The sequence below is a fragment of the Mustela nigripes genome, chromosome 8, assembly GCF_022355385.1.
Source record: "Mustela nigripes isolate SB6536 chromosome 8, MUSNIG.SB6536, whole genome shotgun sequence".
NCBI lineage: Eukaryota > Metazoa > Chordata > Mammalia > Carnivora > Mustelidae > Mustela > Mustela nigripes.
In genome coordinates this window covers 45283065-45300278 of record NC_081564.1, presented here as the reverse complement: position 1 = coordinate 45300278, position 17214 = coordinate 45283065, and the positions used below count along the sequence as shown (strand labels likewise).

The 17214-nt window shown below is 39.1% G+C and overlaps 1 protein-coding gene across 1 annotated transcript in view; it reads left to right on the top strand.

Annotated features, from left to right (window-relative positions):
- The window catches only part of OSBPL1A (oxysterol binding protein like 1A), a 225060-nt gene that overhangs the window by 19841 nt on the left and 188005 nt on the right, over positions 1-17214 (top strand). The window contains exons 3-4 of the mRNA XM_059409375.1: positions 4541-4626; positions 5508-5582. Coding sequence (XP_059265358.1) covers positions 4541-4626; positions 5508-5582 — 161 coding nt within the window. The remainder of the gene's footprint in view (positions 1-4540; positions 4627-5507; positions 5583-17214) is intronic.

Sequence of the window (17214 nt, the reverse complement as noted above, 5' to 3'; positions counted from 1 at the left end):
GGTGGCTGTTAGGGGATCTTTTCCTGCCATCCCAGATGCTACTTGCTTGTTCTTAGTGTTCTCTCAATTTATCTCCCTCTCCGGGCTCATGAGCAGGAATGCCATGTCTCTGCATTTGTGTCTTTCGCCCAGTCTTCTGTCCCAGATGCATATTTTATTCTGCTGTATCACATTCTTCTCCTGTCCTAGGGGCACAAACTTTCTGGCTTCACCCATAGTGGGGAACAATTACTATCTTTGCAACAGGGAGGAAACTATGTTCTGAGTTTTCCAGAACATATGAGTTGGTTTTTGGTATGCTAAAGGAATTCTAAAAATCCTTCTGGTCCTTCAACAAAGACCAGTTCTTAATCTTTATCTGGGATGCTATTTTGAAAGCTAAAAACACTCTTGGCATTTGAAAGTCCTAATAACACTTTATTACCTACCTTTCGCACCCTCACCTATGGTTATTTCAGGCTAATTGATGGAAAGTTGTCTATTTGGAAATGTAAAACTATGAAGCAGATGTGAATGCTTATTCAAAATTTCATTGTTACACCTGTCAGACTTTGTCTTAAGGGCAGTTTAAAGGATTTATGTAGAGGAATGGCACACCAGTTCCTTGAAGGGAGTGAGTAGGGAGGGGTGGGATGGGGCGTGAGTAGTGTTTCCCCATGGGGATCACCTGTGCTAGGCATTTCTAGGATTTCTTTTCTATCTGATTTGTTTTTCCAAACCCTGAGAAATTGAGAAAATGATGTACTATAGTTCTTCAAGAATTAAAGCTTAACAGTCAACAGAGATGTTATTGGTTGGGAGGAATTACCGATGCCAAGTTGAAAGTGAGAGAAGGTAGTCCTGACCTGCAGTTGAAGGTTAAGGCCAGTATTTCTAGGATAGGGGTACAAAACTTTTTAGATATCCATGGTAAGTAGTAAAGAGTATAGAAGATGAAGTATTTTAATGTAGGATTTTGGAAATTCTGATTTCTTGGTCCAGAATCTTCCCTATAAACACTCTATGTGAGGAGACCAGTTCAGAAGCTGTTACTTAACTTAACTGTAACTTAAGGAGGACCGTTATGGGTTAACTGGGAGTGGAAGCAATGGGAATGGCAACAAGTAGATATAATTAACATTTTTGAGGTAGAATCAATAGGACTAACTGAATGTGGGGGGTGAAAAAAGAGAAAAGGGGCCAAAGTGTTGTTTATGTCTGATTTCAGAAACAAGGTAAATGAGGACAATCCATTGTGAAAATAGATGTGGGGGGGAGGGGTAGTTTTAGTGTGTACAGCTGACCCTTGAACAACACAGGGTAAAGGGGCATCAACCCCCTGCACAGTAAAAAATGCACACAGAACTTTGACTCCCCAAAAACTTAATTGCCAATAGCCTACTTTTGCCCAGAAGCCTCACTGATAATAGTCAATTAACATATGTTTTACGTACTGTATTCTTATAAAAAAGTAAGCTAGAGGAGAGAAAATCATAAGGAAAGTACATTTAAAGTGTTTGTCGACTAAAATCTGTATGTCAGTGGACCCACACAGTTCAGGGGTTAACAGTATATATATAAAATGACAGGTGAGCTCAGCTTTGCACTTTTTGAGCAACCAAATGGAGGTGTTTAGTAATGAGTTGGAAAGGGAAATAGGGATTTTGAAGTCAGTAGTACATTAACAGTAAAATCAGTGGAAAAGGGCCAGGAGATCTCATTATTGGAGATACCAGTAATGAAGGAGTTGTTGGACAGTGGAGCTTGCAAAGGATCCTGAGAGAAGTGGCGAAGGAGAGAAGCAGAGAGAAATCCTATTAGGTTTCTATATCCTATAGCAAGGCTTTGGCAGCCTGGAAGGTATGTGGGTCCATGCTGTCCAGCGCTGTCCAGTGACACAGTGCTATGGCAGCTGAAAAGTGCCCCTGGGAATCAGTGACAGCGTTTGTGGATTAAAACTCGAGGCCCATTTGAATGACATGGTGGAAGATGAACCTAGGGGACTGCCATGGGGACTGGAGGGTTGACAGGAATGAAGGGGTGGAGAGAGGAAGCGCAGGCAGAGCGGGAGGAAAGAGCGAGGAGGGCAGAGAATGGGATCAGAGAGGCTTTGGTTGCTCTTGCTTGTAAGACGGAAGAGACCAGAGTGTTTACTTCCTCCTTACTCGTAAGTGAAGAGGGAGAGGTGGATAATAAAAGAGAAGAAAGCCTGAGAAGAAGGGGGTGGAATCCAGGACACAGGAGCTGGCTTAGTCTTAGGCATCAGAAGGGAAGGGTGGAAGAATGCCTGCAGATAGTGGTGTGGTGGTAGATCTGGCACCAGGAAGCCCTGGGGATTGCACGAAAGCCTTTCTTCTCATTGTGTAGCTGAGAGACTGAGGCCCTTTGTTCAGGGGAGGTGTTTGGGTAAGAGGCTTGAGGAGAACAGGGGCAACTTGAAGTGCGTGTTGTAGAATGTAGGAGAGACACCTGAATAGGGTAGTGTAAGAAGGATTGCCAAGCAGGGTCTAGAGCCGAGCTGAAGTGGGGATCCTGAGTTAAGCTGCCATGAGTCCACAGGGTTCTGTTATTTTTCTTCCACCACTGTTCAGCAGCCTGGCTATGTTACAGAAAAATCAAGCTAGTGTGCTTATCAGGCTTTGGGGTTTTTGTAGGCTACTGCAACAGAGTTATGGAGGGGATTGGCAAAGAAGTGTGAGAAATCAAAATGCTCGACTTCTTGAAGAAAGTAAAGACGGAGGTGTTTACATACATGAGACATGGTTAAAGAATGAAGGGCTGATTCAGTTGAACAGGGCTGGAGGAGATCTGTGTGAACAAGCTGGAAAGTGGGTAGTTTGTGAGCTCAGAAGTGATGATGACTTCCAGGCTCTAGCCCTGGGACTGGGCATGGAACATCGAACAGAGGCAAAGTTTGTGGGAAAGGAGGGAAGCTGAGAAACCAAGAGGCCAGGTGACCAAATAAATAGTAGGCACCCCAAGGACAGTGGCACAGCTTGCATGGGGAAAAAGACTGTTTCCTGGAATTACTTGGTGAGGGCGAGGCGGTGGGAGGTTGGTAGATGGTAGCAAGGTGCTTGAGGTTTAATGCAGAAATTTCAAAAGAGGTGTTGTAGTGTGAGTGGAGTCCTTGACTAGAGACCACATTTGGTTTTTTGGGGGAAGTTCATATGGCTTCTGTTGGGTGAGGACCAGTGGGGGTGTGGGAATTATCTGGGAGGCTCCGCCTGAGGGATAAAGGAGAGTCCTTCTCATCAGGAGGAGTAGGTTTCAGTTAAGGACAGAAGGTAAAAGAACATTCCATGAAAAAGACTGTGGTTCTCGAATTTATTGATTCTGAAATTACTTACAAGTTCCAGAGGGCATACATTTTAGAAGAAATAGTTGTGGGTTTTTGGGTAAGTGGCAAACAATCACAGGACACTGTTGGTGGCAGCAGCCCTTCAGGGAGCGTCAGAGGCTTGTTGCACTGAGCCTGGTGCCTGGGGTTTCTGTTGGCTCAAAATCTGAAATCCAGGAGGTGAGGGCAGCCATTAAACGTCTAGCTCCTCTGGAGGAGTGGCCCCTCGTGGGCAGCCTGCTCCTGGGCTTTGGTAGACCCTCTGGGGTGCTGGGCTTTGGAATTTGAGAGGCTGCATGCTCTTCAGCCTGCTTCGGGATTTTGATAACCTTTTGGAGCCATCTCAGCTCCAGGCTATAGTGCTCTGTTTGTTTTTCTTAATTGAACTGCATAGTACTTTTTTTAAAAAAATATTTTATTTATTTGACAGAGATCACAAATAGGCAGAGGCAGGCAGAGAGAGAGAGAGGAGGAAGCAGGATTCCTGCTGAGCAGAGAGCCAGATGTGGGGCTCGATCCCAGGACTCTGGGATCATGACCTGAGCCGAAGGCAGAGGCTTTAACCCACTGAGCCACCCAGGCGCCCCTGTATAGTACGTTTTTGTAGCACTCAGTTATTCTGTACCTCTCCCAGCAAGGGTCCAACATTTTGTTGCTCTCAACTTTGGTTCTTGTTATCTAGTTGGACTCTACCACTCTGGTAACCCAGATCCTCGTTACTTGATATTTTATCTGGAATCAGAACTCCATCTTCTGTCCCTGTTTGCAGAGCTAACCGCTTTCCAAATGCGGCAGAAAAGATTCCTTAATTCCCTCTTTCCGTCCACCCTCCTATCATGGCACAGGTGCTTTTCATGAAATACTGTGCTGAGAGAACCAGACCTTTGCTACATGATGGTGAGATGGTTAGAGGCTCAGAACCCTGGAGCCAGCTAGAGATCATCTACTTTGAATGGAACCATGATCTCTCCCTCCACCCTTCTAAGGATAAGGACATCGAGTTAGAAAGGTGGCATCAGAATTGGGTCTTGTGGATTCTAATTATAATATAGTAATGTTATACTTATTACATCGTTACTGTGTCCTGTCTCTTGCCTCTCATTCATCAGCAGTGCGATGCGAAGGGGAGATTGACCAGTGTATGGGAGTACCTTGGTAAAGAGAAATTTTATTATAAAATTACCTAAATAACAAAAATGCCTTATATTTTTCCATTTTTAGGAAGAAGTAAGTCTAATTTAGGTTGGACTCCTCTTCATCTGGCATGCTATTTTGGACATAGACAAGTGGTCCAGGATCTGCTAAAGGTATATTTAGAGCTTTAATTTTTAAATTAATAAAATAAATATTGCTGTTATGGAAATTATGAAAGTCTTAGAAAAGCTGACTAACCATAATGGCTTATTTAACACTAACACACTTAATTTTTCTTTGCTAAGTACATGAATTAGGTTAATCTGGTCAATTAAAATTCTATTTTTTTAATCATTTGATTTTCCTATTGACTCTTGAAAATTACAAAAGTGCATGTATGAATTAATGCGAAGATACTAGTTTTTAATGTAATAGTTGAAAAAATAACCAAACGTCCTAAATAATTAAAAAATGATGCTAGAATCTCTTAATGAGCACCACATGATTTAAGATCTTACATTTTTCAATTCCATGATAATTTTTCACATTGATATTTCAAAAATTGTGTTTTGTGTCTTAAAATTGGGCTGTATGTTTAAATAGTGGGATCTTTTTCTTTATTGAAAGCTTATTAAATTGGAGAAAATTCAGTATTTCATTCATTTTTTTCAGTGAGGGTTTTTAAAGTAGAGTGAAGGTCTATAGATTTTTGAAGGAAAATATCTTTTTACTCTTCTAATGTATCAGGTAGACTTTTACCTTTCAGAAGGCCTTACTGTTTATCTAGGAATTGAATTGAATTTTAGTAGTGACAACCAATGAATACTAACATTTTAATTTTGAAATATTTAATATGTTTTGGGGTGCCTGACTACTTCATTCAGTAGAGCATGCAACTCTTGATCTTGGGGTTGTAAGTTCGAGGTCCACGGGGTATTGAGATTACTTAAAAATAAATTAAAAAAAAATATTTAGTATCTTTTAAAGGAATTTTTTTTCACTTTTGTATATTTTTTGACATGTGAAAGATGTCTAAAGTTTTCACGTTTGTCAGGCTGGTGCAGAAGTGAATGTATTGAACGACATGGGAGACACTCCACTTCATCGAGCTGCCTTCACGGGACGAAAGGTGAATATATTCCATGTTCAGTGTTTGCAACTGGAATATTTGTAAGAGTGGTCTCATGTTTTTTATGAGCCTATGAATCGCAACTGGGGGACACAAGAAATACATAAACCAGCACTCTGGGTCAAAAGGCCACAAGCTCTTAGAATGAACAATGAGGTCAGGTACTTCCAGCATCCTGATAGGAGCTCCTTCAGTCCCTGCTCCTGTCCTCTAAGGATGGGGAAACTCCTGATTGTTTCTTTAAAAAAACAAAAACAAAAAACCCACTTCATTGAGGTACAATTTTATGTTGCATAAAACGCACCTATGGTAAGTGCACATTTCAGTGATTCTTGGTACATTTACAGAGTTACATAGCTCTGACAATCCAGTTTTAGAATATTTCCATCAGCTTAGAAAGCTTCCTCATGCCTGTTTGTTCATTCTCTGCTGTTCTCCCATGCCTCAGGATACCACTGATGGGCTTTCTTTCTCTAGGATGTTTGTCTTTTCTAGAAATTTATTGCAAATGAAATAATACAAACTTCTGTGTCTGGCTTCTTTAATTTAGTGTGATACTGTTGAAGTCCATGCTATAGCATCCATGTATCAGTAATTTTTTCCTTTTTATGGTTGGATAACATTCCAGTTTATGGCTGTGTCCCATTTTTAATCTTTTCACTGTTTACTGGAAGGACTCTTTTCCCACTGCTTTGTCTTAGCACCCTTGTTGAAATGAATTAACCATAAATTTCTAAACTTTCTGTTGTGTTCCTTTGATCTGTATTGTTTCATCAGTACTATACTGCCTTTATCACAGTAACGTCATAATTAAGTTTTGATATTGGGTGGTCTGAGTTTCCCAACTGTGATTTAAATTATCCTGGCTATTTGAAGTCAAAAGTTTGTATTTCCAGGGGCACCTGGTAGCTCAGCTGGTTGTGTCTGACTGTTGGTTTTGGCTCAGATGGTGATCTCAGGGCCATGAGAGCCGGCCCGGCACTGAGCTCTGTACTCAGGGTGCAGTCTGCTCGAGATTCTCTCTGCAAACTGCACCCCCCAATAAATATTTTTTTGAAAAGTTTGTATTTTCTATATAAATTTTAGGGTCATGTTAAATTCTACAGAAACGCCTATTAGCATTTTGACTGACATTGTGTTGTCTAGAATCTGTAGATCCTTTTTGGAAGAATGTCCACTTTTACAATATTGAGTCTTCCAATCCATGAATATGAAATCCTGTGCCTTTATTTATTTAAATCTTTAATTACTCCTGGCAATGTTTTGATGTTTTCAACATACAGATCTTCTACTCTTGTTAAATGTATTTCTAGGCATTGAATTTTTATTATATTTTGAATGAAAATTTTTTTAAATTTCCTTTTCTGATTTCTTGCTGCAACTATATAGAAAGACAAGTTGATCTTTTGCTGTTGATCTGTATCCTGTGATCTGTATCCTGTGCTGAACTTGTTCATTATTCTAGTAGGTTTTGTAAATTTCTTAGGATTTTCTATAACACTGGATTATATCATCTGAAGACAAATTTACTTCTTCCTTTCCAATCTGGATTCTTTCCCCCCTGTTCTTTATTTTACTAGAACCTAGTATACTGTTGAGTAAACATGGTGAGAGCAGAAATTCTTGTTTTTTGATCCTAGGGGAATAGTATTTAGTATTTTACCAATAAGTATGGTGTTTGTGGGTTTCTCTTCAATGTTCTTTATTAGGTTGAGGAAGTGTTATTCTATTTCTAGTTGGTTGAAAGTTTCTATGAATGGATGTCAGATGCTAGTCCCCTGTCTTTTGAGATGATCATCCTTAATCTATTAATATGGTATATTGCATTAATTGATTTGGGGATATTAAGCATTCCTGTGTAAATTCCACTTGATATTGGATAATTGTTTTTAGGTGTTTCTGGATTCTGTTTGTTAATGTTTTGTTAACGATTTTTTGGGTCTGTATTCATGAGCGATACTGCTTTATAGTTTTGTTTCCTGGAGTACAAACTCAAGTACAAAAGTTTATTTGACTTTAATAACAGAGTGGTACTGGCCTTACAGAATGAGTTGGAAACTATTCTCCTGTTTTCTGAAGTAGTTTGTGAAGGTTTGGTATTATTACTTCTTTAAATCTTTGATAGAATTCACCAGGTAAACCATCTATGCTTGGGCTTTCTGTGGGGGAAGATTTTAAATTATTTAAACAATTTATTTTATGTAGGTCTGTTCTGATTTTCTCTTTCTTCCTGAGTCTACTTTGGTTGTTTTGTCTTTCTGGATATTTTTCCATTTCACCTAAGTTGTCTAATTTCTTGGCATAAAGTTATTAATAACATTCTCCTGTGATCTTCATATCTGTAGGGTTGGTAATGATAGCCCCTATTTCATTTGTTCTGGCCAATTTATGTAATCTTTTTGTCTTGGTTAGTTTGGCTAAAGATTTATCAATTTTGTTGCTCTTTAAGAGCTGATGTATGATTTTATTGGTATTCTTTTTCTGTTTATTTCATTAATTGCTGTTCTGATCTTATTTCTCTTCTCTGCTTTCTAATTTTCTGTTTTTTTTTTTTCCCTTAAAATGAAGGCTTAGCCTATTGATTTGAGTCCTTTGTTCTTTTCTAGTATGGGCATTTAAAGCTAGAAACTTTCGTTTAGCTGTATACACAGTAATACATTTTGACATTTGTGTTTTTTCATTTTAAGATATTTTCTGACATTTTAGGATTTCTTCTTTGACCCGTAGGGAAGTAAGGGTTATTTAGAAGTGTGTCTGCCACATATTTGGCCAACAATTTTAAGAAATTTTTCCAAATTTATTTCCATTGATTTCTTATTTCTCTTATGATCAGATAACATACTTTGAATTATTTATTGAAGAATATGAAATTCTTTTAACACTTATGGGGAGGTGCATTGGTGGTTCAGTCAGTTAAGTGTCTGACTTACGATTTCAGCTCAGGTCTCGATCTCAGGGTGGTGGGTTCCAGCCCTGTGTTGGGCTCCGTGCTGGACATGGAGCCTACCCTCTCCCTCTCCACTACCTAAAATAATAAACTTATTAGGAATTAACTTGTGGTATAGCATTTGATATATCAAGGAGAATGTTCTTTTGAGTGCTTGAAAAAGCTGTATATTCTGTTCTATAAATGTCCATTGAGTGAGTTGATAAGGTTGTTCAAATCATTTATACTTAACTGACTTTCTGTTTGTTTTATTAGATATCAAACATGTGATATTGAAGTCTAGTTATAATTCTGGAATTGTTTAGTTTCAATTTTGTAAGTTTTTGCTTTATGAATCTTGGGACCCTGTTAGGCCCATATCCATTTGTATTGGGGTTATATGGAATATATTACATAGCATATATCTTCCTCATTTATAAACTTTTTTTGTCATTACAAAATGTTTTTACTTTTAGTAATATTACTTGTTATAAAGTTCATTCTGTTTTGTGATAATATAGCTAGTCTAGCTGTTTTATGGCTATTGGTTGCATTATATATCTTTTATACTTTATTTTAAACAAAATTTTAAAAAAGAATATTTAAGAGAGAAGATGAGAGAGTGAGCATGAGAAGGGGGAGAGTCAGAGGGAGAAACAGATGCCCTTCTGAGGAAGAAGCATGATGTGGGACTTGATCCGGGGACTCTAAGATCATGACCTGAGCTGAAGACCGTTACTTAACCAGCTGAGCCACCCAGGCGCCCCTATACATTTATTTTCAACTTCTAGCTTTGAATATAAAGTCTATCTCTTGTGGACAGCATATATTTCAATTGTGTGAAGGTTTATTTGTTTTGTTTTAAGTAAAGTTGACACAATGTTACATGAGTTTCAGGTGGACAACTCAGTGATTTGACAAGTTTATACCTTACACTATGTTCACTGCAAGTGAGGCTACCATCTGTCCCATTACATCCCTATTAGAATATCATTGACTGTATTCCTTTATGCTCTTTATATTCCAGTGACTTACTCATTCCATAACTGGAGGCATGTATCTCCCTCTCCACTTCACCCATTTTACCCTTCCCAGTCCCTTCTCTGCTGGTAATCATTAGTTCTCTGTATTTATAGTTTTGATTCTGCTTTTTCATTCATTTTTTTTAATTTTTAATTTTTTATAAACATATATTTTTATCCCCAGGGGTACAGGTCTGTGAATCGCCAGGTTTACACACTTCACAGCACTCACCAAAGCACATACCCTCCCCAATGTCCATAATCCCACCCCCTTCTCCCAAACCCCCTCCCCCCAGCAACCCTCAGTTTGTTTTGTGAGATTAAGAGTCACTTATGGTTTGTCTCCCTCCCAATCCCATCTTGTTTCATTTATTCTTCTCCTACCCACTTAAGACCCCATGTTGCATCACCACTTCCTCCTATCAGGGAGTTCATTCATTTTTTATAGACTCCACTTACAAGTGAAGTCATAGCGTATTTGTCTTTCTCAGTCTGACTTATTTCACTTAACATAATACCCTCTAGGTCCACCCATGTTGTCGCAAATGGCATGATTGCGTCCTTTTTTATAGCTATGTAATTCTCCATGCACGCGCATGCGTGTTGGTGTGTGCATGAGAGACCTCTGCCTTATCCATTCATCTGTTGATGAATGCTTACATTGCTTTCATGTCTTGACTCCTGTGAAGAACGCTGCAGTAAACATAAGGCTACCTCTTTTCAAATTAGTGTTTTTATTTTCCCTGGATAAATGCCCAATAGTGGAATTATTGGATCACTTGGTATTCCTATTTTTAATTTTTTGAGCTACCTCCTTAATGTTTTCCACAGTGGCTGTACCAATTTACATAACTACCAACAGTGAGTGCATGGGGCTTCCCTTTTCTCTACATCCTCGCCAACACTTATTTCTTGTCCTGTTTATTTTAGCTGTTCTAACGGATGTGAGAATATACCTTATTGTGACTTCTATTTGCATTTCCCTGATGATGAGTGATATTGAGCATCTTTTCATGTATCTGTTGGCCACATCTTCAATTGTGTGTTTTTATCTAGTCTGACAATTCTGCCTTTTGGTTTAATGTTTAGTCTGTTCACACCTAATTAATAATTTGTGATTTACATCCTTGATTTTGTATTTGTTTTCTATAGGTCTCAGGTTTTCTGTCCTTTTGTTCCTCCTTTACTGCCTTCTTTTGTGTTACACAAATATTCTTTAGTGTAAAATTTTAATTTTCTCTGGATATTAAAGTTTTAAAGCATATTTATAATAGCAGCTTTGTACTCTTTATCTGCTAAATTTAACATACAGGCCCACTGACAGTCCATTTCTATTATCTGCAGTTTTATCATTATGGATGTTTTGTTTCTTTGCATGTCTGACAAGTTTTTATTTACAACTGGACATTTTTTATAATGCATTTAGCAACTCAGTTTTGACTCGTCTGCTTTCTTTTTTCTTTTTTTTTTTTTATTAATTGGTCCGGTTTTCATCTATGAAATCTGGAATATGCCAGCCCTGCTGATAGCTCTCCTCTTTTTTAAAAAATTGTTTTAATGTTCTTGCATGGTTTCTGTTAAACTGACTGTGTCCCCCTAAAATTCATGTGTTGAAATCCTGTCCTCTCAATGTGATGGTATTAGGAGTTGGGGGTGGGTGAGGGATGGGAATAACCTGCTGTTTCAAGGCTAACGATAGCTGCTGAGCTGCCCTGATATCCTAGTTCTGTTGGATATGCCTTTCAATTTGTTGTTTGTCTTTATTGAACACCCAGCACCGTGGAATGATTAGTTTTGTTCAGTTTTACACTCCTTTTTCAGAATGACAGTTCTCTGATCTCTTCACAGCACCCTAGACAAAAATTGCTTTACCCCTTTTCCTGATTTTTTTTCCACTTATTTGAATGATTTGAACTATGTGAACGATGTATGATATAGGGTTTATTTGATTACTGACCATAGTTTAATATCCCTAAAGATTATTTTAAAATCCTATAATAAGATTTATGTGCATTTATCACAAGTCAGTAAATTCATTATATTATTTCACACTTACCATTCTGAGATTTAACTGATTGTGTAAATTACCATGAATGAACCTTGTAAGTATGTGCTTAATAAGCATGTTGGATTTAATGTGTTTTACATCATTACAGTCTATCTACTCATATGTTAATACTTGTGAATCAGATACAGAGTCTTGCTAAAGCTAAGAAACATGTATCTTTTATGATAAAAAATAAAAGTAGTGGGTAAATTGTTATACTTTATGGGATTGCAGAAATGAGCTGCAAATGGCTTAATTTGCCTGATCCTTACACGAACTACTTGCTCTTTCCCTTCATAGCCCTTCCCTACTTGTTTTTGTTCTGTGTAGGCAAGTTCTCTGGACCATGGGGGTGAGATGACATTCTTGACCGTGCAGCTCAGATGCTGTCTCCATAAATTCTTTTCTGACTTGCTGCAGCTAGAAGAAAGCTATGCTTTTCCAGATTTCCTGAGCATATTACATCATTTTCTTTTATCTTCTGCCTTGTAGTTACTGTCATTCATGTCTTTACTACTAGATTGTGTTAATCTTGCTTTCAAGGAATTAACACATTTCAGTTTTTGTATTTTTGACCAGCATACCACACGTCTTTCTGCCCATCTCTGAATACCTGTATCAGACCAGCTCATTTGTCTGTACTTGGTTCTTCACATATTGTCCGTTTCTGCTGGATTCTTGAACTTCAAGCATGAGACTATGCTAAATTAGGCTTTAGTTTGATTTGAGCATTATCATATGTATCATATTATCTCTTGTATTAGAAAATTTAGCTGAAGCTAAATTGGTACTTCACACAGGAAACTTTAAAAATTTGTGTGTTTAATATTTGAGCATGATTGAATTTTGCAGAAAGTTTAATTTTCTAATTGTGCTCATGAAAAGAATTCAATTATCTTGTTCTGGTGTGATCTTTAACATGAATATAATTTAAAATATGGTAGTGAGATTCTGTGATTTAATAACTAGAATGAGTTGAAAAAGGATTTGGTTTGTTAAAGCACTTTACATTCTTGTTCTTTGGAATATAAATCTTCCAAAATTTTGTGAGGGACCTCCAGGTTTTTCTAAGTAATTAGTGACCCCTAGTGTTAGTTAATAAAAATTAACATACCAGAATTTTAAGATCTACTTAGCATTTGTTTTTTTAAGTTTTTACGTCTTTTATGATCATTATAAAATAGGGATACGATCAGTACAGTAAATAATTGGATTGTGGTACTGACCTTTGTTTTGCCTTACTGTTTTCTAGCAGAACTGAGAATATACTTAAAATGAATGCTTCCTATGTTGTGTGCCTCAGAAATTGTGTATTTATCACCTGGCATATAGAAGATACATATAATCCTGAGGTTTATGTAAGCTTATCTATCTTGTTCCTTAAACTACCGTCTCTCATGCTGATGTATTAAATGCCTACTCTGTATCAGGCACTCCAAAAATGACCTGACATGTGTTGTTTCATTTAATAGAAAATGACTACCCTGAAATATAGGCAGAAACATTGCCATTTCTTACAATTCAGGCTTCCCAGGAAGCCAACTGGGCTGGAGATGAGTGTGCAACAGGTTAGTTGCAGTGCTGTGGGATCACACTTGTGGGAAGGCAGGAGGCTAGTAGGAGGGGGTAGAGGCTGAAGTTGAGTTATGGTGCACTCTTGAGGAGATTCCTGAGCCAGCTGGGGGGAGCTCTGCCAGAGAGGTGACCTTCAGAGCTGTCCCAGTTTGAAGTGAGAGAGCTCAACCCCAGTGATGGTCAGTCAGCAGGTACAGGCTGCCCTGGGAAGGGATGTGAGCTTGTGTGAGGCAGCCCTTGTCAGCTGAGGCGATCCCTGGAGTGACTAAAGGTAGTGGCTGCCTCCTGGGCACTCCCGGCATCTAGGGTACTAAGTCCTTTATTCCTCAGGGTGGGGCTGGACTGTGCAGCACAGCTTCAACCACAGCCCACCCTTTATTTTGTTCACATTTGCTTCTTCATGGGCTTCTGGGTGCAGCCCCTTCAAGTTCCAGTGCACCTCTCCCTCTAGGACAAACTTAGAGGAGGAAGGATAGTAGGACAGACTATAACCCCTGTTGCTGTAGTTGACCTTTGGGCCACCAATGAATCCTCATCTCCCCTCCTCTACTGTTCATTCTGTTTACACCCTCCTCTTGGCTAGCACATCCTGTCTTCATGGCTTATCCAGGGCTGTGACTCAGGCCCTCATCACTGGAGATCTGAGAAGGCCATGCTCTTTCTAAGCTTGGGGTTTTCACACTTGTTAATTTATTGTCAAATTGGATGAGGGAATACTAAGAGACACCTAAGTATACCATTTGCATGCCAGATATGCTCCTCCATGTCTCCCTTGTGTGTAGTCTTACTTTCTTCTGATCAAGTTTAGTCACCTCTGCTAAAAGGGTAACTCTTCTTGCCTCTCCTTTGATAGGAAGCTGAGTGTTCAGACACCCTTTCTCATCTCCTGGCTTATGGATCAGAGCAATATCCTTAGGTGTGGATTATGCTGCTCCAGAACCTGAAGAAGCTGGTCAGGAATTGTGCTTCCCTCTCTGTTTCTGGAAGTGCAAGATGGAATAATTTGTTCTTTACTTTGGAGACAATGTCCTGGCATAATCCAGATCACTGAACCTTTAAAAAGTTACTAACATGGTAACTTTTTTTTTTTTAACCTGAATTCTTCCTAAGATTTATTTTCTACTCCCTGAAGCATTACGTCTTACCAAGGCTTTCAACATTCTAGTCTCTGCTTACTCATCTGGTCTATTAACATGATGTCATTGGTAAAGTAGACCAGTGTGATGGTCTGCAGGATGGCCAAATGGCACTGTACTGTACTGTACTATACTGTAATGTAGTATACTGTAAATGTACACTTTGTCCACGAGAATACAAACTAGTTTTGATCTTTTTTCCTAATTGGAAAGAATTCCTCAACACATCAGATTAGTTGATGTGTTCCATGTCCTTAGGTAATATTAACTTGCCCTAGCAAACATAGCTTGTTTTGCAGAGTGGTGATCATAAGGGCTGTTTGAATTTCTGAAAGTCCATTGTCATCTTCCACATTCTGTCTGGTTTTTGCAGTGTTAGACCGGTGAATTAAATGGAAATATGATAGGGACCATCAGCTCTACACTCTGAGGTTATCTGTTTGTTTTTAAAGTAGACTCCATGGCCAGTGAGGAGCCCAGTGTAGGGCTTGAGCTCATGACCCTGAGATTAAGGCCTGAGCTGAGATCAGGATTCAGATATTTTAACTAACTGAGCCACCCAGGCATCCCTGCATTTTGAGGTTTTAAAAGATGACACTGATTTCTGCCATTCCAACCCATATGGGATATTAGTTTTGATTTTTTTCTTGGCCAGGGATGGGGGAGGGCAGTTTTGGCCCTTCCATTTGGCCCTTACCCTGTAGACCAAGGAAGCCACATGAAATTTTGCCAACGGCTAAGTGTGTCTATTCCAATTATGTATTCATGGACTGGGGGTGGGTGGTGGGTGACTACTGGATGTGATTGTGGACCCAGTGCATGCACTGTGAGCCAGACCTGGGCCAGGGTTTCATTATCTGGCTCTCATATATGCCCCCTTTCTAAGTGAGGAGCCAGATGACACTTTAGGTCTCTTGGCATCAGTGTCAACTTGAACCTTATACTTAACAATTCCTGAAATGTTTGGATACTCACCTTTTCCCAGTGTAGTTACTTGAGTAAATTGTCATTTGTCCTTTTGGAAATAGTCTAGGGAATTCATGGCTATGTACATTTGGTTTGGTGTTGCAAAATCTTTCCTTCCAGAATCTGGTCTCTCCTATTAAAGTTTTCAGTCTAAAATTGATTCAGGTGCAAAAACTGGACCAGGTGTCATGACTTTTTCAACAACTGTCTTCAGCTTTGGACCATTCATCACTGACTTTTTTGATGGTATGAATTGAGTTTTCACTTAGATGGTTCCTAGCAGGATAGACAAAACAGTGGCCCCCTATAAATGTCAAAATGCCAGAAATGCCATTGCAGAGAGTAGAAGGTTTTAAATGAACAGCTTGCTAGATTGGACATAGTAGATAAGATCATACTGGATGATTTTGTGCCTGGCAGGGCCTAGAGGATACATCATTTACCAAAGTGGAAAGAAGTGACTGGTAGAAAAGGCACCCAGCATCACCGAGAACCCCCTTTTTTTTTTAATTAACATATAATGTGCTATTTGCTTCAGGGACCGAGAACCTTACTGAGTATTATCCTCAAGTCTACAGCTGCTATTAGGAAATGACATTGCAGACCTGGTTCACTAATGGCAGTGGGATATGCTGGGAACATATGTCGTAGGAGCAGGAAACATTAGAGGCCTGGAGGTGGCACCTAAACATCAGAAGCCAGGTGGATGCAATTAGAGTGCTGAGCAGTGAGTTTAGAGGGACACGGTCAGAAGGACTGGCCTGTAGAGAGTTCTGGAAATGGCTAACAACATGGCATTCCTGAGGGCAAATTACATGGGCACATGGTAGCAGATACTACTTTTGTCATTTTAATATATATGTGTGTGTGTGTGTGTGTAGTTTTTTTTTCTCGTTTTTGCTGGATTGAAAAGCTACTGCATCATACAAATTCTTTAGTAGCTTCATACACATTTGTTAGGCTGACATCATTCCACAGCTACTGGGTGCTCAGTTCTGTTTCTTCTTTTTTCTGTCCCATTGCTCTCCCTCTCTTCACTTTTTCCTCTTAGGTCAATAGAGATTAGCCAAATACGGTCTTCAAGTTTATTGATCTTTCCTGACCAGTGCCCTGATGTCCACTGATACAATTGAAGGCATTCCTTATTTCTGTTACTGTGATTTTTATTTCTAGTATTTTCCTTTGTGTATGTAGTCCACCTTTTCCACTAGACCTTTTGATGTAATAATCATAGTTATTTTAAGTTTCTCATTTGATCATTTCAACGTCTTGGTCATTTGTGTCATTCTGTTGATCACTTTGTCTCCTGATAGCGGATCATTCTGTTTGTGTGTGTGTGTATGTGTGTGTCTGATTTTTTTTTTATGGAATGTTAAAGAGTGTGTATAAGCTAATAGAGACAGAGGTAAATAGTATTGGGTCTAGAAATGGGCCCACCTATTAGTGTGGGAGGTTGATTCAGTCTAGAGTAGATCTAAGCTTGGGTTTTGTTGTTGCCATGGTTACCTTCAATGCACCACTGGCTTCAAATTTCTATTTTGAAATTCAGTATTGCCTTTGCGTAAGTTGCAGGCTGATTTTTCTGAAGGTTTTTTGTTTATTTTTGTTTTTGATGTTCCTTTTGATGTTCACCCTAAGCTTTTGGCCTTCCTAGTATGCCCTGTGCCTCAGAGAGTGTTTCTCTACATGCTGTTGCTTCTTCCCCATTAATGGACTACTCTTGCTTGTTCTCAGCACTTGCTAGTCTTGGGGTAGGAGGAGGGGACAGAGTGAGTTGCATTGTCCTGGTCCAGCCTGCTTAAGGGACGGGGGTTTCTTAGATAGTGTTTCATCAGTGATCCTGCTTCTCCTGTAACAGTAGACCTTCATTGGCATGGATCCTTGATTCTTTCCTGTCCCTCTCCTTGGTTGAAAGGATCTTCACTGTGCCCTCTGGATGAAAGATTTGCTGCCCTTCTCA